At 39.4% G+C, this 25,349-nt stretch overlaps 1 protein-coding gene across 1 annotated transcript in view; it reads right to left on the reverse strand.

Annotated features, from left to right (window-relative positions):
* STAG1 (stromal antigen 1) overlaps window positions 1-25,349 on the reverse strand; it is a 127,120-nt gene that overhangs the window by 82,196 nt on the left and 19,575 nt on the right. Inside the window, exon 4 of the mRNA XM_048955396.1 lies at window positions 16,896-16,992. Coding sequence (XP_048811353.1) covers window positions 16,896-16,992 — 97 coding nt within the window. The remainder of the gene's footprint in view (window positions 1-16,895; window positions 16,993-25,349) is intronic.

Consider the following 25,349-nt stretch of genomic DNA (forward strand, 5'->3'; position numbering starts at 1 on the left):
ACAAGAAGAATGGAGACACAGAAACGTGTTTGAAGCAACTGAAGTCTAAAACATTTGTTTCTGCTGATTATATGAAAGCCATGAGCTTCCTGAAAAAGATGATCTGCTTTTTTATTAATCTGAAAAGAGGAAATGAAGTTTGTAGGCATTTCTATCTTTAATTATTGTGCTTAGTAACATCCGAGCTGTTTCTTTCAACCAAATCTGACAAATCTAAAATGTTCCAATGACTTTTACCAAAGCAGGTAGTTGAGCAGAAGCCAAAAACAATCTAAATCATTACTTCAGTCTGCTCAGACACCAAAAAACCCCGAGGCCAGAGCTGGGCAGGGATGTTCACAATGTGAATGCTGCTCCTTCTCAGGAAAAGCTTCAACTGGAGCACAGCAACCTCTTCCACAGCAGTGTTTGTCTATACAGCTGATTTAGCTTCCAAAAATTTATAAGCTTCTACTGAAACTCTTTTTTAGAGAATTACATGGCATTCAGAGCATCATCTCTCACAAAGACTATCTGCCACTTGATCAGTATGCTCAGTAGCTTTCAGACCACTCAGTAAAGACAAGCACTGCAGACACACAGGGTATTACTCCTCATTAATTCTGCTTCTCAGGAAATTATTTGTTTCAAGTAGAGATGAAAAGCATTTACCAGCCACCATCTATGAAAAGCCAATGCAAAAGGTTACCAGAGCTGGCTGACAGCAACGCCTTTATCTTCATCGTTCCCCATTTACAAGTACACAAGATGAGAGAAATTCTCCTTTTTCACATAGCTCTTTTTTCCTACCTTGCTAAGAAAAAACTCCATTTTCTCTTATCTGTTTGTTCACTCCAGCACTTTTTGAATATCTGAGCACATGCATGGGGCTTTTCTTTGTTTAAGGTAATAAACAAATTTGAGAAACTGTCTGCAAAAAATACATAATTTGTGCACTTAGCAGAAAGCATGTGCCAAACTTTAGACGCTCTCTGCAATCCTCATTTAGTTTCTTCTGTGCACACTGTGATGTGTCAGTCAACTTACACAGCTGTCCACAATTCTGTTGAACTTCATCAGAACAGAGAATGGCCTGGAAATGAATGGGGGTTGTGCTGGTGAAATTATTGCATTTTGGATGTGTGCAGCTCTTGATACAGCCAATGAACTTGGCAGGTAAATGATGGAAGAAAGAGGGAGGTTGTACATGAGGAACTGATGAGGATGCTGCAGATTGCTATTTTCTATCACGTCAGAGTTCCTACATGAGCATGGACAATCTAAACTATGTCGAAGAAGGCCCATAACGGCACATTCTTCATTTTTCAGACATCTACATTGGGCTATCATAGATCAATTCCAAAAAATACAACACACAAACAATGGTATCTGCAAGTACACTGACTGCCTCCACCACCTTCTTTTGGGTATGTAAGAAAAAAATTAAGAAGAAAGGGAAAAGCTTGCATTAGCCCTTCTTTACTGGAGAGGATTCCATTCTGTTAGCCTTGGCTAGAATCCTGCTCCTTTCTTACTGCAAATATGTATCTGTTATATAGAACTAAGAACTGCAAGATTCCATTTCATGATCTTCAAGAACTGTCTGAGGAACTCTGAGCCCAGCCCCCAAGTAAACTGAAAATCAGGAGTAAGAAGTAACAGCTGTGCTTTAAACATTAACATTTATCTGAAGAAAGTCCTCCCCATAGGAGTGGCACAAAAACTGTATCTGCTGTCTCAAAAACATTTTTACCCGTGTGCTGTGCATGGGCTAGCCAATTACACAACAGGAGGTGTCTTTATTTACAAGGCAGATAAGAAAAATTAGCTGAAAGCCTATGCAAAAAAGCCCACAAGAATTTTTTTTGAATTTCTTATCTGGATTTGGCTATTATAAAAAAATAACAGGAATTATCATACTTAAAGTAAACTTAACTGTTCAAAATGCTTTGGCAGAGGAAAGAGAGCCTATACTAGAGCCTGAATCAGTGAAAGTCTGGATATGTTTGTAATAAATATAATGCAAGTGGGAACTGTCACCTCACAACTAAGAAAAGAAAAAGTGCTGGCAGCTTTCATGAGAAGGCTGGAGAAAGGGCCTTTCTAGGGCAGTTCTGAGGTCATCTGAAGCTGCATGGAATGGCAACTGGAGATGCAAAGCAAGGAAAGATGAGAGAACACACAGAGATCATGACAGTGCTGACAAAGTATGTAAGTGGGAATGCAGAAAGAGCAGCAAAAAGCTGAGAAAGGTCAATAAATCCCTAGTTCCTCAACAGCAGATGTCTAGGATTCCCTATGTATTTGAGAGTAGACAAAGACAAAGGTATACCTATACCTATGCAGAATTAGAAGGAGTGCTAGAGGACCAATAGCAACAAATAGAGGGTGAAATACAAGTGGGAATGAAGAGCTTGAGTGGAGAAATAACGAACACTAATTAACAAAAAAATTAATCAAATGCTATTAAGGAAAAAGCAGAAAAACAGAGAGGAATATGGGAAGCATGGCAGGCTTAATCTGGAAAATGCTTTAAAATCTTATTTACAATTTCCCCTCAGATTGCTTTGGACACAACCTTGAAAAAATAATTAGTTGAAACTGTGTTAGACATGAACTACAAACTGCACTTAAAACACATGAAGTATTATGCTGCTAGTATAACTCTCTGCAATTTCCAAATGCAAGATGCCATGCATGCAGCCGCTCAATAAAGCAGTCACTCTTCTGGTTCCACTTCTCAGTGCTCTCTCCCCCCTGCTATCAGTTTAAGTTGTCTGGAAGTCTTCATGTAAGGATTTCTCCACTACAATTTTTAAGATGATCAGTAATGCTTCATTTTCTGTATTGTAGCAATTTTTTTTTGGCATAACTACACTCTCAGATGTAACCACCGGTCTACACAGACTCTTGTCTAGTAATCACTTTGCTGTCCCTCCTACATGAAATTTTTCTTAATATCCACAATATTAATACCAAAGGGTATTACACTATGGGTCATCTGCTTGATGAGTGCTCAAAGATCGAGTTACATTTTTAATTGACAGCCCTGTTCAGCAGTATATTATTGCTGTACCGCTGTGCAGCAGCCTAGAGCAGCCCCACAGCGTACAGACCAGATGAAACAAATACACATTTTGGACAATGAAGCAGAGCTAAAGCACTGGGATGTATGGCCATCTGCCTCTGCAGCTTCCTAAGCTCACCTGTGAAAACCTGCCCTCACAGAACCCATTCCTTTCTTCTAACTTTTGGAGTCCATTCTTTCTTTCTTTTGCTTTATACTTGCCACAAGTTTACCTCTTCATCCTTCATCCCTCTGTTATATAAAAGTACAAGTCAGATGTTTCAGTTTCTTCTGCTCCTTGAGTTTTCCCTGTTAATGAGATCTCACACAGTTAATTACATTTTTTCCCCCAAGCATTTCTTTACTTTTTTTTGCTGTCACTGCAGGCTGATATGAACAAAAAAGAAATGCAAGTATTTCCCATTTTCAAAATGCCTGCCACGTTACGCTGTTTCCATGAGATCAAAGTCTCAAAATACCTAAGGGTTAAACGCATCTTACAAAACACTGCAATATCTCACTGTTTCTATACACAACTGCAAGCTTTACTTGGCACATGCAGGCAGGGAAGAACACTACCAGGGGGTGAGGAGCGCAGACACTTGTGTTTCCCAAAAGCAGCTTGTTGCTCAGTCTCCCTTCAGAGCACTGGGAAATAAAAGCCACTTAGTAAGATTAATTCTTTATTTCCCTGGGGAAAGCTATGGAATATCCATCTGCGCAATCATCTGTGCAAGTTAAACCTAGATAGAAGCCCTGCAGTTTATCTGTAACTTGACCCATGTCTTTGATACTGAACCTGATCCCTGGAGTGTCTCTATTTTCTAACCTACCTTGGTTGGAACAAAGTGAGCGAGCTCAACTCCTATTAATATTGTAAGCTGAATTAAACACACCTTACTATTAGAATCCCACTACTAATATGCATTAGTTTAGATTGCACTATACTAAATTAATCTAGTACATCATTGAGATCAATTAACAAACTTTGAATGCGCTGCAACTTCCTACTGTATTTTTATCTTTCCTCCCTAAGAATGCATTACTAAACACCTCTGCAATCAATTAGTTCAGTTTACCAAGCTACCACTCATGCAGAAAAGCATTATGTCAAAACTAAATCAAAGTTCATCTCATATCTCAATTAAGGAGGTAAAATAAACAACTGTGGTGTTATATATGTAATATGCAAAGTAACACTAAAGAGTAACAGTGGCTGAATATCAGATAATAAGAGCAATAAAGTAATACTGCAGGCTAAACCAACTGACAATTTTAACAGGCAACCACTCCTTCTCAAGACTGAAAAGTTTAAGGCCAACAGATAGGAAGGTAGTCTGGAAATACATTGTGAACTGCTGAACCTGGGCAGTGCTGACCAACAGAATGGTAACACCAAAGCTCTATTTGCATTTCATTCTCTGAGCTCAACTGATGCATTTTTTATACAAAGAGGAATACAAAGGAAAAAGTGGGTAAAACAGAGTTATGAGAAGTCCTTACAAAATTCCACATGGGACTAAAGATATAAATGATACATATGAAATATTTCTATCAGTAAACTATTTAATACGAAGACATGATGTCTGAAGAAAACAACAACCGAAAACCAAAATAAGTCCCAAGGAACTGGCCAGTGGAGCATTAGAAAGATACATAGTGATTTTTTGTAAACGTCACACAGCTGAAGCACAACACCTTCTGCTACAGGCTACCATGGAAACCAGAAATACAAACGGATTGAGAATCAGGTTATCAGACAAATCTGTGAGTAGGAATGTTCTTCACTGCTATCAGACACAGTAACTTGGTACGGGCCTGCACTGCTGTCTTTCCTGTTTGCGCTTTCATGCTGCTCTGTAAGCCCACACAGACGTGATGTTTAGTGTGTCTGAACATCTTCACAGCTCAAATATACGCCTTCAAAAAAACCAAAAGTTAACATAACTACATGTACACATTGAAAATTAAACTCTGGTCATGTGAGTGAGGTTGGTAGAGGATAAATTGTATTTTGCATACATCTCCAAGAATTCCAATCTCCAGGCCAATTACAAGCCTTGGTTCTAATACCAATACTGCCTTGGTTCTAATACTAGCACTGGGAGGTTGGTGCGTCAAGTAACAACAGGAACAAGATAAATAACATCACTTGAGAACAAAGAGCAAATTAACTCATGCAGGTTTCCTGCACAATTATGCATTAAAAATATAATAAGATTATATTATTTCTAACTCAGTTGAACAATTCAAAACAGCTGGAATGTCCTATGGTTCCTTTGTTATTCCAGACATAGAACTCCAGTCCTGTAAGAGAACTACTCACAGGTGGCATCAGGAAGTGACTAGCAAATATTTCCTTCTGTATATTAATGGAAAGGACTCATCTTCTGGATGCAATGCCAGTAGTAACTGCTGAAAAAGAATTACAGTCCAACAGCTGCCTGGAAAATTATAAATCAAAGTCCCTCAATCCATAAATTGATCTTCTCATAATTCAAAACTAAAAGCTATTCTGTCACTCGTCATTTATCCATTGGGCAAATAGCACAGCAAGACAGGAACACAAATTTAAATGAGGGCTGCTCTGAAAGCAATGCCTCCTATTTTACTGGCCCGTGACACCAGAGGCAGACGTTGGTGGGATGGCAGCAGAGGCTGAACCTTCCCATCAATATTCTGTTACACGTTATTGCCATGTGGCAGCAGAGGGGCCGTCTGACAGATGGAGTCTGACAGAAATGCAGATGAAACAAAGGTGTGTCACTGAATTCCTCCCTGTGGGAAAAAGAGACCCAGTGACATTCATCAGTGCTTGCTGAATGCTTCTGGAGACCAAACAGTTGATGTGAGCACAGTGAGGAGGAGGGTGGTGTGTTTCTGCAAAGGCAACAGTGGTCACCTCCACTGATGCAGATTGTGGCGAGCGCAGCACTGCTGGCAAAAATGCGCAGCTAATGGTGGTGACTGTGTTGAAAAACTGTGTTTGGTAGCTGAGAATTCGCTCTCTCAAGTGGTGTTATTTACTCGTTGTAGTTTCCATGGAAATAAATAGGAGGTATTACTTTTGGAGTGACCTACTTACTTTTTTTCTGAAGCTGAAAACAACGGGGTTTGCTACTGCTCTACCAGTAGTGACCCCAGCACTATGAAAATGTGATTGAGAGTCAGGCACAGTAGCTAAATTCATATTCTTCCCCCTTCAAAAACAAATGTTAGTGCATGTGCTTTTCTATTTTGAATTGCAAAAAACAGATTTTTTCTTTTTGCTACATCAGTTTTATAAGAAACGACTCATTGCAGATCTGAAGTAACTTGTTTTCAAAGACTTGAAAGAAGGGATTTTAATGAATTCCACTATGTTCCCCACTTGTATTTGCTTCACAGGAACTGAAAATCTTCCGCTGGCTCTATTCTCTAAAACACAGCACATTCATGTTACAAGACTTGGTGTAAGGGCAGAAAGAATGCTCAGCAACTTGACTTGTCCAGCAAATGTTGTCAGCTCCAAAACGTTCAATAATTCACTAAGTTTCACAGGGCTTTTTGTTGCAGTCTGAAGGGATTGCGATTACTTCAAGGACTCAGTCTGAATCGACTTCAAACAAAAGTCACAAGAACTGTACCTGGTGTACCATAGAAGCTCCCTACAGATATCCTAGTACACTCAATGCAGTATGAATTCAAGGGGAAACTCCATTTCTTTATGTTCATAATTTAAGAAATAAAGAAGAGGCTCAATGAATCCAGCTCTAACTGGAAGAAATGACTCAGGATGTTACAAGAAGCTGTGGAAACACATCTGACCTCAGCTGAATTTTGCCTCTTTATTCTTCCTAGCCCTCAGGAAAAAACAGCTCAAAGGTAATCAGTAAGAACACAGAAGTAACAGTAATCTTTTGCTAATCTCAGAAGATGATCTTCCTCATCTTTATTAATGAGTCACCCTGAGTGCCTAATTAATTAAACTGATTTGAAGAATACAAGATGAAAACTATGGGCAAAAATGGTTTGAATCAACCCAACAGAAACTTGTCACACACTTACTTCACCAAAAGCTAAAGTTCCACCACCACCACCACATCCACCAAGCTATTTTCAGCTACATTATTTAGAAAAAAAAAAAAAAAGTACTATTTATTTCCATCATCAAGTAGATGTATAATAGTTCTCAATTTAATAAAAGAAAGGCTACTTAACTGTTAGGTCCCTCTGAAATTTCCTCATTACAGAGTAGCATAATTAAAGGGACTTAAATGACTTTCCATTTCCATACGTATACCACATGAGGTACTTACTAATCAGCTTTGGTCTCCTGAAATGAAAATGTATCTCTTTCTTTTAATAGTTGGTCATAAACTATTTTTCTTAACAGCTCTTGTGCAGAACTGCTCTTCCACATTACTTTGTGTACTTAAGGGATGCCAGTACAGTAAACGATGTGGCTTTCCTCTCTCAAATATACTATCTTCCACTCTGTTCCAGATATCTTACTTCATCCATTAATTTTACTATTATTCTCCTCCCTGAGCTCTGAAGGATTACTGTGACTTCTGTTCCCAGAAGCAAATTACACCTATGTAAAATTCCAGTCTGTCATCTCTGGAAGAATAACCATCCTTAATGAGGACTACATTCTTTTGCTAGTAGTTTAATGATTTTATTTCTAAACTGTTTAAAAGCTGAGGAGCATTCTCTGATCAGTCTGTGATTGGCATGCCATTAGTTCACCTGAGGATGTCCTATCTGGAGATTTGTGATTCTTCCTTCCAAGCAATTTTTGGTATATCACTTGTTTTTACTGCTTGAAATGGGACTGGTTCTGCCTTTTGCTGCAGCACCTTCTCTAACTGGATGATACAGAAACCTCTTGTAACAGGTGCTCTGTGGTGATCCAATTTACCACCTTCCACAGCTGTGTAAACAGGACCCCAGTGCAACCCCTGAAAGAAAATTTTAATTTGTTTGAGCTGCAATATTTAAGTTACGAAACATTCACAACTACCCTGGCAAAATTTTTAAGAACCATCACTCCACAACGTTAATAATGTTTTTAAACTGCTATCACTCTTTGGTGGTATTTTAGTAAAGCATTACCTCTACCTCTTCCAAGGCACTGCTTGCGTTACTGAATGGCTCGATTCGTACAGCTGGCCGTACTGTCCGTCCAGGGTCTGAGCTGGGAATAAACGTGCCAGTAGCAAACGTATTCTTGTCATACTGAATTAGATCTGAAGCAGAATTTGTTTTAGTGGGTTTAGAGTCTAATAGGAGCATATTTCAAGTAACGTTATCAGCTATATACACATATGGTCAGCAAGAACATTACTGCCTGTATCTTCCAACCTGAGCGATACTATGATTCTATGATTCAATGTGTAACTAAATCAGCTTTCATTCCCAAAAGTTTCTGAAATTTCTAGGCCCTCTTTCCATGACCATGGTTTCCTAAGTCACAACAACTCACAAGCAATCTAGATTCATTTCAATAATAAACAACAGGGATTGTGATAAATCTGATGACTACATGAAAGGTATTTCAAAAGATGGCGTTTTGACTTTGCAGGGATTTGTTTTGCAGCAGGTGGTGCCCATTAATCTCAGCAGGCTGCTCCTGAGAGAAACCATCTTCTCATCAGTCAAAGCTGTTTTAACTTTGTAACTCCCAAATTCAGCCCTTTCTGAAATTGACCAGTTTCAAACTGAAATGCTACAGATGGTGAGCATGAATATCAGTTGTTCTAAGCTAAAATTTAACCTGATGGTATTAACTGAAAGAGGACACACATTTCTACTGATGTACCCACTTCTCATTAGATGACAAGTTACCCAAGAACTGGGATCACCTTTGCTTATTTAAGCAAAGGCACAGACAGTGCTGGAAAGGCTGCTCCTCAGTGCTCCTGCAAGAGTTGATCATACTGTTGTTTGATGCCCTTTTCTGTTCTCCCAGGTATCCCCAAAATTTGTACTAAGCTTCTTGCTTGAGGCAAAAGGCAACATGAAGGTAAAGGACATACGTAACAGCATTCTGTAATAGATCTGAGCCTTGTCATACTAGAATATGTCATAACTACCCTACTACTGTCATAAAGAAGATTGAGGGAGTAGATTGATGTAAAGAGCTAATAAAGCATGCAATATTAAAAAGAAATTACTGAAGCCTATAGTTTCCTTAATGCAAGAGAGAAAGAATCAAAATGACAGTGTTACCTGAGAGAAAAGTCATTTTTTGAACTTAATTCCTACCCTTTGCCTGCAGTCAGATTCCAGCTTCAGCAGAAAGCGTAAGTTTGGAAAGACGAGAGAGATGAGGAGCCTTTGCATTTGTCATCTCTTAAGAATGCACTGAGATCTAGTGGTATTTGATGGCTTTTTATAATTAGTTTTTGTCTCAACAGAAAGTCCCTCTGAAGTCATCAAAAACAAACAAACAAACAAAACCTAGCAAATGTTATTAAAACATTGGTAAAGAAGAACTCACGCGCAGGCACAATTTGCTCGTGTGGCTTAGAAGAGTACTGTCCAACAAAAATCCCTACTCTGTTATGGCTTTTTGATGTTTTTTTTAAATCTGTTTGACACAGAAAACAAACAGAGAAAATCATACGGATGTGACCAGTAAGACAACAACTCTTCTGAATCCTGAACATCAAGAGGTTTGATTGGTCTTCTCTTTAAAAACAGCTGAAGCATCGTCACTTATCTGCGAGATCTCTCACACAGTGACTTCATAATCACAATGAGAACAACAACTTCCCAGGTCCATACCTATGTCATCAAATGACTATGGTAGGGAACAAGTGGGAACATCAGAAAGCCTGGTACAACTTAGGCTCAGCGAGCACTACCAAAAATGCTACACACTATGAATTTAATAAGTGGTGCACAAGGGTAGAACATAAACTTTGTTCCACACTTACAAGGAGCAATTTCATCTTCAGCAGAGATTTGGACACACGATACAGCACTGGCAGTGCAGAACTCGCTCCTGAACTGTAACTACAAAGGTAGTTTGTCCTTCCCTATGTTATACGTTTGAGTGCTCTAAAATATTCCAGTATTGAATGTCCTGCCAGTTAACTGAATAAATTTGTTTTTGATAATCTGGAAATTTAAATTAATTCACATGAATTAATCGGTAATATCTTGATTTTAAGCCATCTTATGTTTGGTTTGTCATTGTACTTGATGTATGAACAGATAAACGTATTTCTGAGAAAGTAATCTATTTTTAAAAAGCAGTTTAGTTTAAATCATTGCTGCTTCTGTTACCAATTTCTAGGGTGAACTCCTGGACTGAAGTCAGACCTCAAACCAGCAGGTATTTCATTCAGTGATTCTGGAACCACAGACCCAGCATGGCCCTCACTCACATCTCTGCACTGCACACTCAGCAGATTTCTGCAAGGTTTTTCCCACTACTTCCTGAAAGCAGGATACACCTTTGGGGAAAAAATGGACATGGGCTCAAAGGTACTTATCAAAACATGATGTGCTGCTTCAGACCTTCTTCATACTTTCATAACTGAATTGTTTTACTTCTAATTTTTCACGGCTTTCCATCCCTGGAAACATCAGGGAAATGCAAAGCTTAAAACCAGAGTTCTGCAGCTATTCTGCCCACAGCCAAAGACATTTTGAAGAGGTAAAGAACAAAAAAGATAGTGAAGAAATAGAACATGAGATGAAAAGCACAGATACGTTCTGCAGAGAAACTGGAAGCAAGACGGAAAGCCTTTATGAACTATAAGTCACCAACAGTGAAGCTAAGGCTTGAGCTCCAAGAAATTCAACAAAAATCAGCCATTTGCAAATGCTCACTAAAAAAGAAGGAAAAAAAAAAAAAGAGATCTAAACAGAACCATATCACCTGTCAAGTATTTTATATTACATTTATTACATTCTAACCTGACTTATCTTCATTTAAAGAAATGAACTGATGAGGGATTTAAAGTAGCTCTGGTAATCTGATCTGCTTTCCACCCAAGCCAGGTTTATCGTTTGCATCTTATTTTCACTTAGAATTTGGTAAGCTTTCATTTCATGATAAACACTAAAAATGGCCCCGAGGCTCAGAATCAAAATGTATGAAGTTCAGAACTGGTTTATCTACACCACAGATAAAATTAAGAAGAAAATAAAGTCACTTCCATTCTTCAGTCCTGCATATTCTTGAATGTGGTTAGCAGAATCCTTTTAATGCCTAATACAGGTTTTGGGGGTGTATTTTTATTTCTGTATGCTTTGCATAGAAAATATTTTCTAAAACCCTGACATCACCAGGACTTAAAACATATACAGGCAAATGCCTTCTTTTTTCATGCACACTGCTCCTTTACCTTGCAGCTTCTCCCCTATACTCACACACTAAAAAGGGATTTTACTAAAATAAAAACAACAAAGAGAAAGCATATTTTACACCTGAATAAAAATGCAAAGTCCAACATAATGAAGAACCTTATTTTCAATTATTTTAAAGATATTAAATACATATAAGCTATTAATTCCTTAATAATACATGAATGACTGAAGAAAGTGTCTTCCACATGCCAAAGCTAGTAACATTTCCCACCAGCAATTCTGCAGTTCCTTTTGTAAAGACAATTTGCAGAAAATTATTCTTATCATTCATCCTTCTTTCAGTGCTCAATAACGTCTGTAAGATCAGTATTATTCCACTGATCACAAAACAAAATTCTGTGCAAGTAAGTAACTGATGTACGACTGATTCTTTCTAAACCAAACCATTATTCCATTTACAACATCATAGCCTTATTAAAGCATTATTAATTGAAGCAAATGTTACTATTTCCTGCCTAATTTGCTTTCTGAAATCCTGCCCAAGAGCAATGCAAGCAGTTGTTCCTTCATTTGTTTTGCCAGATTATGCAATGGACACATCACAGTGCTTTTTCCTGTTCTTAGCCTTCAATTTCCTCTGGCGAAATATAAATCCATTAGCTTGCTCCATGCCCTTAATTAAGAGCACAGAACATGAATAGATCCCAAAATGAGCATTTGTCTTGGACTCACACGAGCTAGCTCCTAAAACCTGCACTTGTTGATTCTATTGATTTCTATCATTTGATCACAGCATTTTTCAGAGCATCTTACAGGAACGCGTGAGGAATGACGAAGCGCTCCAAGTGAAGGGTGCTGATCCCTAAGTGCCTGATTCACAAGGAGAGCCTCAGCAATAAACATCCTGCTGTGCACAAAGCTCTTACACAGATTCCTGCTTTCTTGCAATTACAAAAAGGCAACCCTAAAACCCACTAGCAGTCAGGGCTGACAGGTGGCAGTATGAACGTTTTTCATTAACATCTGATTCCACAAACAGAGCAAAGTGAAGCTTCTGATGGGAAACTAGACATAAGAAACTTCATGAAAAGGAAATCCACTAATTTCCCTGGCCAACAGTACTACTCCTAAGATCAGCTTTAGTAACTTTTTCTAAGGGAGAGACCCCTAAAATCCAGACAAGGCTGCCACACAAAGCAATGAACAGTGAGGGCGTTTTGCCAGTTATGTTCCTTCGGTAACTGGTGTCCTGAAGCTGGTCAACACCAGGCACGGCTAGCAGAGGACACAGTGCTCAAATCACTTTGTAAAATCCTCTCAAGAATTTGCAGGTCTCTGGTTTACCTATCAGAAAAGAAATGAGAGGGAGAGAACAAATGGCAGTGATTTTGCTACGTACTTAGAAGTAGTCAAGAGGTTCTCCCCTTCAACATGTAGTGAGCTTTTTTCCTTCAAAAGAAAGCTTCTTTTCTTACATGAACCTGATAGGTCGGTTTGTCCTTCACAGCTTAAGAGGTGGTTTCAGCCACTAATTGCTTTTGGTTAGGAAAAAAGATACATTTATTCTGCAAGTATGGCTCTCAGCCTTGAAAATCCAGAAAGGTCAGAGTGCTTATGGGGTTTTCTGTTTGTTTTGTACCAATAACAGAAGGCGAAAGCACACAGCAATGCAGATAATGCAAATCAGCTCTAAATCCATGGAGCTCCAGAAATGGAAACAGCCTGGTTGTCATAGCAGCAGAGCATGCTACCTGAGCTAATTACTCAGTCTGAGAGGCAGAGCTAATTAGCCCAGAAGCAGCATCACACTGACACAGATCCTTCAGGGACCCGGGCACACATCCTGCTGCTGAGACATTTCAGCTTACTTGCAGCCAGCATGAAAGAAAAAAAGTTCCTTCAGATAAGAAAGCAACTGAAAAGAGCTCTGAAACAAATGCAGCAGACTGACACTGAGCTGCAACGCCACCGCAGAGGACAGCTGTATCCTCACTGCCACACATCAAACTACCAAATCTGCACTGACAAACTCAGTTGCACAGATGTAATTATTCCCTCCTGTCAAGTGGAAGCAACCAGTTTATCACCACAACAGCCTACATTCTATAAGCTCCCTGTTATTTAAGAATGCAAACTGCAGCATTTAGTTTCTGGCAGACCTGGAAGAATGCAAATACAACACCTGTGTTATGAACTGTGAATACTGTAGAAAACAAGTATTACCAAACAAACAAATCTTCTTCCTAGGACTGGAAACAGCAAAAGCTTTTTAAACATTAACTTTTTCATCTTTCAAAGCCACCAGCTAACTTAAGAACTTCCCTCTAGAAAATGAGAAGCATCTTAAAGTGGGAGGAAACAAGAAAATACATTTATCAATTTGCCAGTTCTTGGCAGCCATTCTTCTTTCATAGAAGCAGCACAAACCATCACAAAGAACACTACATCAACAGAGTGTCAAAGGAAAGGATTTTTGCTGGAATTCTTAAGGAGAGTAAAATAAAGGAAAACTTGAACTGCTTTCATATTTTTGTAACCAAAATCAGCAAAGGCAATAAACATAAATGTTGAGTGGGAAAACTAATGTAAAAATGGTGTAAAGAATTAATTTAGGCCCTTTGAAAATCCAATTATTGGATGGAGATGCTTTTGTTAGCTTAACAGGACAACCATTGCATTCATGATCACCTTTAAAATACAGGAAAGATTATGGAAGTCATCCTGGAAATAATTCTCTCATGTTTTAATTGTCATAATTACACAAACCAGAACACATCATACAGAAAGTAACTGATTAAATACTCAAAAGTGCTGACAAAGAAATAAGCAGACTCTTGAACATTTGGTTAATATTTATTGGAAGTTACACATATCTCACACGTTAGCCTGCACAATATGTAACATCTTCCATTTCTAAATAATTGATGCTATGTGACTGCTTATTCCTACTTGCAAGAGGTCACTTCTCATTTCAGGAAAATCTCTAAGCAAAACTGACGGATGCCAAAACTCATTCAAGCACACGTGCAGCCCAATAGAATGGAATAAATGTGTAAAAATCACTATTTCTCTGATTATAAATATTTTTGTCAGGTTCAGTACTGCTGCCAAATAAAGCTGTTAAGTTTGGTACCTAAACAGTCTCTAATACAAGTCAGAAGAGGCACCTGCTCTTCAGCTATTTGAAGGTTTTGAAATAAATGTCAAGCTAAGTGTATTTTACATATATTTAGATATCAAATATTTCTATTTGCTAAACTCAGTGTCCCCTTCAAAGCTCCCTGGGGAGCCTCCTCCCAAGTTAGTTGCTGCTCTCCTTCCCTCAATTAATACTCACAAAGTTACATCTGCTGGTGGTTAGCATTTAGATCAGACTTCTATTTTAGATTAGAAATTAAAATGTCATATTTGGGAGGAGGTTTTTCAGCCAGAGGGTGGTGAGGCACTGGCACAAGTTGCCCAAGGAGGCTGTGGATGCCCCATCCCTGCAGGCATTCAAGGCCAGGCTGGATGTGGCTCTGGGCAGCCTGGGCTGCTGGTTGGTGACCTGCACACAGCAGGGGTTGGAACTGGATGAGCACTGTGCTCCTTTGCAACCCAGGCCATTCTGTGGTTCTATGATATAATAGAGCATGTATTCTTCCAATGAAAAGGAAACTTCCTCACACAAACACAGAAAATGGCCAAATTTCCAGACCTCATTTGCTCTAAGGATGGCTTACTGCAGGTCTTACTCTAAGCAGCCTATCAAGGAAATCCACCATCTTGTGGTAAAGCTTTTACTTTTTGCAGTGCACAAGCATGCTTACAGCACGAGAGTGGGAAAAGGCAGAGCTGGGAATGGTGAAGAACAGAGCTGTTTGCCAGGGTTTTAACCCTCCTCACAGCTGTTTTGCACCCACTGCAAAAAGTCCAGCACAGAAACAAATCCCTCCACCACCACACTGTAAAGCCAAGGGACAAGTCATCTTTGCCTCCTTTTTCTTGCCCTTGCTATTTGAAACCAGAAGGCCACTAAAGCGAACTCAGCAGAGAGATTCCCTGTGAATGCAGAACTATTTACCATAAATCCATCAAACAAATAAAAATAAAAAACCCAACAACAGCATAAAGATTAAATGACATCAGCCACTTGAAGTGCTGTGCTTCACAGCCAATAATGGATAGCTTTTCTGGGAAGCATTTGCTCCAATAGCATATGGCTGACAGCGGGCATTCAGCCTCAGCAGTCAGTAACAACATGTTTAAAATAACATGATTCTTCTGAGATTTTAAGTGCTGCCTTCTCAAATAGGGAAATGTAGGAATTAGGGAAGAGCAGCCAAGGAATGAAGGTGTAGAAGTCTGGTCTTTTTTCCACACGCACTTTCAAAATAAAGTGGTAAAAATAATTAAAAAAATAAAAAAAGTTCAACCACTTTCACATAAGCAGCCAAACAAGCCTGGAAAATATTTCAGGTAATCTGTGTGAAGAGCACAGACACAGGCTGGTATCCTAAACCCCAAGCTTCAGTCCTTCCATAGCTCCTGTCTTTCCTACCATCCATAAATAACTTTATTTTGTTAAGCTACTAAAACACACTTGCTGAAGCTACTGTTGGCTGACATTTCTTTCTCTCTGATGCTTTTACCTCTACCTGGGACTTCTCCTTATATTTAAGAAGGAACAAAATGGACTTCTGACTAAAGCATTGGATGGTCTGACAGTATATTTACATGCCAGTTACAAAATGGAATAAAAGTATTTTTGAATTGTAGGTTATTTTCAATAATAATAGTCCAGGCAAATCATATGAAACATTATTAAACTATTAACAGTTTGGCTCTGGGTGCTACAGACTGGAGTTTTGTCTTTCACTCTTTTCAAGGTTGAGTTAACTGTAAAATGGCAATACATGAAAAATTCATTACAAAGCACATTGTAGAACAGAATACTGGAAAGAGCAGCCCGTGCTAGATAAATGGAGACTGATTAAATAGGGTGTAGAAGACTATCCACTGGCTGCTGGCTTGATACAGTATTACAGAAGAAGAATTGAGATTGGTGCTTCAGGGAAAAAAAAAACAAACCAAAAAGCCAAGAACAGCTTCTTTCTTCCTATTTGAAGGCAACCCAAGCCCGTCTCCCTCCTCTTCAGTTAAAAAAAGGCTTATTTTCCTAGAGAAAGAGAAAAAAAGGCAGTTGAAGTATAGTTACACCTACTAATTCTTGCAATAAAAAAATTAGGGAGGAAGAGAAAGGGGAAGTAAAGATACGCCTACCTTGATTAACAGATCTTTGGTCTCCTTTTGCTGACGAGCTGAGTGTCTCTGTGAGGATTTGTACACTTTAGGATGATGACAGGAAAGTGAGAAAAAGAAAGGGTATGCCCTTGACAAACAAGCTTTAATAAAATTACTCCTGAATGCAGACAATATTTCTGTATAAACCATGCACACACGGAATACCTCCACACACCTCCCACAACAGAATCAGCATTTTCACTAAGACAACTTGTATGGCTGTCAGATTTATTCTATACAACTTGTTCCCAACGTTCTGTACCTCGACATCCTGAACACTGGATAAAGAAGTTGATTAAATCCAGAAGTGCTATGTCCCTGTCTTGTTTATATGATTCAATCCAGTCGTCCACCACAGACTGTCAAGAAAAAAAGAATACTGATCAGACACTCTCAAAAAAACATTTTATTAAAGGCAAAGTATTTATTCTTTTCAGAATCTAATTTCATAACTGAGAATTTATTTTACATAATTACATGTGTATACAAATGCAGAAATCTGTACACCTTCTCTCAGGGTGGAGACAGAACAAATATTGTTAGAGAGCAGAACCATATGCACTGTTTTCCATAGTATAATCACATAAAACACAGGTTCAAATTCAGATTACTTTAATTCCTGAAAATTCTACTTGCAGTATTTATCCAGTTTCACACTTGCATTAAAAAAACAAAGACTATGATTACATACAGAGTGACCAACATACATGCCCAGGAAACTAATGAGCAGAAGTCATTTGGGGATAAAAAAAATGAATTTACACTGCATAATGAACATGTCAATATTTATAGAGGTCTAAATACTGCATCAATCATTCAGAAACACTGTACGTAGCTCAAGAAGGCAGAATGAAATGAGTATTTTGTAAACAAATCCCATATACAGAAGTTGCTTTTATAGTGTTTGGAAGTCATTAAGCCACCTGAGTCTCAGTATACGAAGCAGAGTCAGTTTCAAACCGTGCTCAGAACTGTATTTAGTCAGATGTCTTTATCATCACTGATCAGCAGGCACAGCACGCGGCCATTGCTATGAATCATAGCAGGGGAGAGGACAGAAAGCACACAGGTGTCGAGGTTTGTATTTGTCATGTATTAATCTCTGGGGACACAGAACGTGCTTCAGTGGCTTGATGAAAACATCCAATAAATGAATTTTGCCAGTCAACATAAAAGTGCAATCACATCACTGGAAAGGGCCAACAGCAGTTATACACCAGCTGAAATGAATGCAGAAACACATAATGAATGGCAAAGCCCATAGCTGCCTCCCTGACACTTTGCCTACAGTTCTGACTGCAGAACTATCAATGCTGGGGAGACCCATGATTTTTAAACCTCCCAAAGTCACTAAAATGAAGCAACGAGGAAGAACCAAAGAAAGAAACTGTGGAAATAATTTTAAAACTACAGTAAAAAAGCAAGAGTTTTGTGTGGGTTGCTGAGGTCTTTAGCAATACATGAACGACTTCCTTCCATGTCACTGATACACAGTATTATCAGAGCTCTCCATTCTGACTTCCTCAGTAACACGAGCAGGGACTGTCGTGAATTGCATGTGCTTAATGTCACTATGATGTCATGTTTTACTCATTTGATTAGGAGAAAAAAAATCCTTCCTGCTCCGTACATGAGACAGCACTCACCAGGAGAAGCATGATGAGGCTTTTGGAGCATATCTGACCAATGGATTCTTGTATTTTGAAGTTTTGGGTTTATAATGCTTTTCTTTCTATGTATTTGCAAGAACAGCGTCTGCAAAATTAGCCAATATGCTCCATCTTTAACACAAATCACTACACTTGTTCTTAACCCAAGTCAGGATGAGACTATCAGCAGTTATTCAACAACCAGCATAAATCCCTACACATCCCAATTGCCAGGAAACTAAGTTTTTGGAGGTTTTGCCTACCAACACACTCACACACATGCACAGTAGAAGCACTGTCTATCTGCTCCTCAAAAGGAAACAAAAAAGGAAGACTTGGCTCAAATTAACCTAGTTGAGAAAACACACAGCAAAACTATTCAGAATGTTTCACCACTATTTCAGCACGAATGTAGACCTGTTCCTCTTAGTACCAATCACCTGCAGAATTCTCCCAGCCCATAAAACCAAATATAGCCAAGTGTGAAATTTTTTTACTAAGCCAAATATTGACCAAGCTTAATGCCCAGCCTGCTGGTGTACAGACAAAACATTTGTTTGAGCAGCTTTATTAGTGTAACTATCAGAACAACACGTAATTGCCAGCTTAAAAAACAGCAGCTGGGCCGAGTCAGCCCACAGCTTCTGGCCCAACAGGTCTCACCCTGTAGTGTAACAGCTCACTGATACTTCCAGTCACTCTCCCAGACCCTTAATCTACACCTCAGAAGTTTCCTGGTCTATGAATATTGTTCCACACACTTCGTTTCTATTATAAAGAATGTGTCTGGGAACCAGAAAACTTCACCATCATTCAGTTGCAGTGTATCTCAACAGTTAATTATTCACCACAAAAAAAAAAGAAAGAAAAAAGAGTAACTTGTGTTTTAAATTTGCCAGGGGCAAGTTCTACTTGATGCCACCTAATTCTTACAGAAGAGAACACAAACCTCCAGCCCAATTTACATTCTCCATGCTTCCATCACATTCTGCACTTGCCAGCTCTCGGGTAGCAGCACCCCACGCAGTGCTGTTGTGACTTACACAGAAGCACTTCCATATTTTTACCTTTGCTCTTAACGTATTCTGAAGTTTACCATCCTTCTTTTTCAGCCTGGGAAATCTCAGGTGATTCTGATGCGTTAGCATCTAGTTCTCAGCCAGTGATTGTGCACCACCCCAGCCCAATGTCACTAAAGCCTTCCCTGCAGAAGCAAGGCTGACCTGAAAGATTTCTTTCCAACTTCAGTTTTGCTCCTGGTTGTTGCTATGACATTCTGCCCCTTCAGCTATAGCACTGCAAGTGCTTCTGCACCTTGCTATAAATTACATCAGTGAACCCATCTGCCTTAAAAAGAGGGAGACTCAGAGGAAGATTTTTCTGTTTTGATTCTACTTATTTCAAACAAATTTTTTGTTTGTAAAAAGCTCCTCAAAACTGTAGCATCAGTTCAACTCAATGACCTTCTGCTTTTTTGCTTTTCTTTTTTTTTTTTTTGGTCTTTTCATGTAACTGCAATTAGTGAGGGATGAGCTGTGGCCCTGAGCACTAAGCACCCTCTCCGTCCTCACGAGCACAGTACTTGCTGTGCTAAACTGAGAACCATGATGCAATTCCAAGAAGAACAGAGACAAACAGAAGATCTCAAGTCCCGAGGACCAGACGAGAAGCGCTGCAGAGTCTGTAGCACCAGCAGCAGATAGAGAACAGTAAAATCAGAAGTAATGCATAGAGCAGGGACAGCAGGCAGACTGCTTCCTGTACCACCTCGCAGAAAACTGACAGAACAGCTGAGCTAAAATTTCTAAGGTTTGGGTACGAATTGCCTCACCTTACTTTATGTGCCAGTCAGTCCTAAACTCAATAGTGTATATATATATATATATATATTCATTGTGCAACGGTTGCTCTGAAAGCAATGCCTCCTATTTTATGAGGTTGGCCCGTGACACACCAGAGTTGGGTGTTGGTGGGAGGCAGCAGAGGTTGAACCTTCCACCAATATTCTGTTACCATGTATTGTTACAACATTCTTGTTGCCATGTGGCAGATGGCAGCAGAGGGGCAGTCTGACAGGTGGTGTCTGACATGGAGGTGCAGATGAAGCAAAGATGTGTCACTGAATTCCTCCATGTGAAAAAAGAGAACACAGTGATGTTAACTGACTTGCTGAACATTTCTGGAGACCAACAGTGGATGTAGCACAGTGAAGGGTGGGTGGTGTTCTTCAGCAGTGGCAACAACTGTCAACTGCTGGTACAGATTATTGTGAGTGCAGCAGGGTCTTGTCCATTGCTGGCAAAAATGCATAGCTGATGGTGGCGCTTGTGTTGAAAAAGAGTGTTTTGTAGCCAAGAATTCACTCCATCAGATGGTGGTATGGTTCTCACTGTTGTAGTTTCCATGGGGAAAACTACAGAGGCATTACTTTTGGAGCAATCTACAGACTTACATGTATATCTATATCAATATTCGGTAGAATCTATGGTGTAATTCATCTGTCCAGAACAGGAACGCACTGTGAGGCAAGACAACTCCTGCTAAAGGCTGCTCACGGTGACACCAAGCAGTGCCCTGCTGGCTGCCTGGGGAGATGGGGGTGACAAAGAGGCCCCTCAGCCCTTGGCACCAGTGCACAGCTACACAAACTGTGCTCACTAATCCTGGAACCCTGGAGGAGGGCAAGTATTTCCAATGTATCAAAATGGAAGTAACACCTGTAGATCTACATAATTCAACACCTCATGGACATTAGGCATGCTTATTGGTAGGGTTTTTTTTTAGAGATTACAGTTGAAGGCAACAGGAGATAATGAAGCCAGTCTACATATGCTACAACAGTTGGAACCGAAGCAAACTGTTAACTTTTGATGTAACAGAAAGGAGCTATAAGCCAGAAAACATTAGGATGAAAATAAGAAAAAGATACATATCACACCCAAAACAGAGACAAATACCAACTGAACCAAGGAAAGACAGCAGTAATCCAAAAACCACAAAAAGAGGTGTGGTTTCACAAACAGAGAAGAAGAGATCGGGCAGGCAATAATGTAGCAATGGGTGCAACAACGAATCACTGCCAGAAAAGGAATTTTTTTTGCTAAATACGCACAGAGGGAAAGACTGCCATTAAAAACAAGGACTTCTTGCTGACAATCCACAGATTAAAACCAACCCTTCCAAATCAACTGATCTTGTTACTACTCCCATTCCAGCAATCCCACTTTCAAGGGTATCTCAGACATAAGCAAGCAACAAACTACATTAATAATTCTCACAGCAACAACTCATTTCCTGGCCCTTTCTCTGTCGCCTCCCCTTCACACAGCTCTGATGTTGGAGCGAAGGCACCGGGGGAGGAAAGGCTCAGAGAGCTCTTTGGAAAAGAGGCAGCTGCAAGTCAGCTCCATCCAGCAGAATTCACCCCAAATGTTGCTGCCTACTTCAGCAGAACACTTAGGAAAGGTGGCACAAACAGACTGCATGAGTCGTGCTGCTGGTACCCATCTGCTGCCAGGCGTTGTTACTTTCAGATGTAGTAGAGAGTGTTGATCTACCATATGGAAAATAACACTTAAGAAGCTAAACACAGCATTCCTGGGAAGCTTGAGATCTACAGTACAAGTTCTCCAGGTGCAGGAAACCAATGCTTTCGAGATCACCAAATGCAAAGAATGCACACAACAAGGAAAAGGCCCTTGACAGCATTACGATGGACAACAAATGAGAAAGTGCATGAAAAACTCTTTAGCTTCTCATTTTCCTTTCCGGACTGGAGCAAGCAATTACTCCAATAATACCATATGACGTCTTCTAGTTCTCTGCCCTAAGAAAGCAGCCATATGTGCACACACAGATGCATACACACCTCCCTGTATCGAGGCTACAGACAGACACAGACATGCACCCAGATGCACCACATCTGAGTCAGTCGCTGGGATGGCTCTGTGCTACACAAATGAATTTTTTCCAGTATTTTTTTGATTTTAAAATGTTTCCATTCTTATGAGAATTGAATGCAGACTCAAGATCTTCTGCAAATAACAGTTGATATATTAAGAATAAGGGGTCAATACAGAGATTTTAAAAATTTCATAGCTGCTTTTCAGAGAATCTCACAGACAACTGCTTCAAAACCTGCCACACAGCACTGCTGGAAGACAAAATTTAACAAGGCTGGTAAGCTGAAAATTAGGAGCTTGACGAAAGTTAAGGAAGCAACAAAACAGATCTGAGGAAGTAACTTAAAATCAATCATGGAATCTTTACAGATGCACTGACCTTCACACCTCTAAGCCTGCTGAAAGATACATCAGAACGCTTCTGATTCCTGAGAGGAACAACAGGTTCAAATGCCAGTAAAAGCAAAAGTCTGAGGCAGTGAACAAAAAAAATGAAGCTCATTATCTTATTACCTCCTGGAGGCTTTTCAGCTATGAATCAATTTCATATTCCTACAGTGGAAGAACATTACAGCACTCAGAAGCATCACATGCTGGAGGAACCATAGGGACTAACTGCTGGTGATACTTGGCTAGCTCATGTAAATTAGCACAGTCTCTCTAAATATTAATGAAAGTTCATTTCATAAAGCTATTTCACAATTTAAATTGAGCAACAATTTGGCAGCAGTGCTACCAACAGAAAGTAAATACTATATCCAAAGGGGATGTTCAAGTGAAAGATGTGAGCCTGCTGTGCACTAAGGCAGAGCAGTGATTAGGAACACTGAAATCATTTGCCTTTTCTTACATCTGACTGTGGACTTGCCTCCCTCACACTGAACACAAAGGACAAAATACGACTGGGGATGAGTGCACGGTGTGTTTGTATTGAAGGCACAGAAAATAAAATGGAAGCATAAAATGTGGCTTACAGTGAGGTCTTCTGCCAGTGAATTGTTAATCAAATGAAATTCAAAGCTTACTGAAACAGAAAGCACAGGAACGTTATGATTTCAGTTATCTGTATAAAGAACTGCCTCAAGAAAAGAGAAAAGCTAGGAAACACCTTTAACAGGTGGTGAGAATAACTTAAAAGAACAGTGAAAATAAGAATACAGGGAAAGAAACTGAAGTACAAAAGACTTGCAGTGTTCTGTGTAAAGTTCTTCAAGTAACCCTATCTCTCTTTTTTCTTTTCACAGAATCACAGAATCACCCAGGTTGGAAGGGACCTCAAGGATCATGTAGTTCCAACCCCCCTGCCTAGCAGGGCCACCAAACATACACTTACTTTTCTTTTTTTCTTTTTAATAATGGAAGTATTTAGGGTCAAATTTTGTGAAGACTGAGGTCACTGCACAGTTACCAAGGAGAAGGCAGCACCTAGCATGTCACAGTATGTGCAATTTAAGGTTTGCGTCAGACTTCCAGATGACTGATTGCATTCCTAATGGCAGACAGGAATATACACCCACAGAAAGAACTAAGGTAAGGTTAATAAAACAGAACTGTAGGTCGAAAAGCTGCAACTTATTCTTTTTCCTCTAAAGATGGTTATTTCAAATTAAGAGAGTTCACGCTCTGCTAGCTGCTAGAGAGCATTTTCTAACAAGCCAAAATGATTATTTTATATCTTACTTTATCACTGATTCTTGTTCTCTATAAGTAAAGACAAGAAAATCTGCTTATGCAGTGCTTATCTATGTAACTTTTTTTCCTTGAAGCACAGAGAGTAAAGGAACAAAATCTTAAGATAAAACAAAGGGACTCATGCTCTCCACACAGAGGCACCTGTTTGCTTTTTGTGTATTTCTATGCAGAAGGTTGAGTGTGAGCTGTCATTATGTGGGGCAAGCACTCTAACGCATTGCATGGAAAAATGTGGTTGGAAATATATCCACTTCTGAAAAATATTTAGTTCCCTAAGAGTATTACAATGGCACGACTCAAGTGGCATTACTCTTATATGCATAATAGGAACTGGAAAAATTATTCTTGCAGATGGATTCAAATGACAGGAGCCAGCAAGGACGAGTATCCTTGCTGCAGCACAGCTACAGCACTCAGAATGGCACCTCCTCACCCCAGCCCTCAGGAAAGAAGGTCAGACTGCAGCAGCCTCATACCAAGCCCACTTTCCACAATGATACAGACTTTGTGCAGCTGATCTCTCACCATTTATGTATTACACGATTTCTAAAGGGCTCTGCCTGTTTAAATTGGACCATTCATGGGCACAAATGGTTCTGATGGCTGTGCATGAGATTTGAAAATCACTACAGGAGCACAGAAACAAAATCAGTTATTCCAATACGAGAATCATTAAAAACCATGCTTCAATTTCTTTTGCTAATGTCATTTGGGAAAGTTCATATATCAGCTCAGATACTCTAAAAAAGGCTGACATTCCAGAGAGCAAAACATTCATCTGGCTTTAACCACAGTGGGCATTCTCAGGTCTTTGCACACTGCACTGTAAGCTCACCTTAGTTGCAAAATCATCAACCGTCAATTACACAAGGGAAAAGAAGTACTGTATGACTGCAGAAAAAAGTTATTTGCTATTAAGGGATGCATCTTCACTTAACTGATGTTTAATTTGGCAGCTAAACTGTTGCTAGCACAGCAAGCATGAGAGCATGTACCTGGTTCAGATTCTTCCTTTTAAACCAGCAGCATATATCTAAAGCAAACCAAGATGAGGTTGCAGAAAAATCCATCTAGCAGAATCAAAACTAAATACTATTTAAAATGACAATAATAGTTGTAGCCATTTTATTCTGTAAACTTTAGAGAACATCTGCTTAAAACTCCTTAGGAGTTTCTGAGGCTGTTTGGTAAAATACCAGGTCATTATCCCAGGTCATTATCCATTCTTCAAGAGAACACAGCACTGTTACAATACAGCAAAAGACTAACAAACCATGCTTTCAACACAAAGAACAGGAATAAAACTTAACATCCTAAAGTTTGTATGCTGTTAAATCTTATGGAAAACCTTGACTTCCTGAAATAGTCATGGTAGATGCAAAGACACTACGCACTGAAGAGGGCTTCTGGTAGAATTCAGGGAGAAAAAAGCCATTAAGGCTACTGTAAACACAGAAAGGACATTCACTCTGA

The sequence above is a fragment of the Lagopus muta genome, chromosome 9, assembly GCF_023343835.1.
Source record: "Lagopus muta isolate bLagMut1 chromosome 9, bLagMut1 primary, whole genome shotgun sequence".
NCBI lineage: Eukaryota > Metazoa > Chordata > Aves > Galliformes > Phasianidae > Lagopus > Lagopus muta.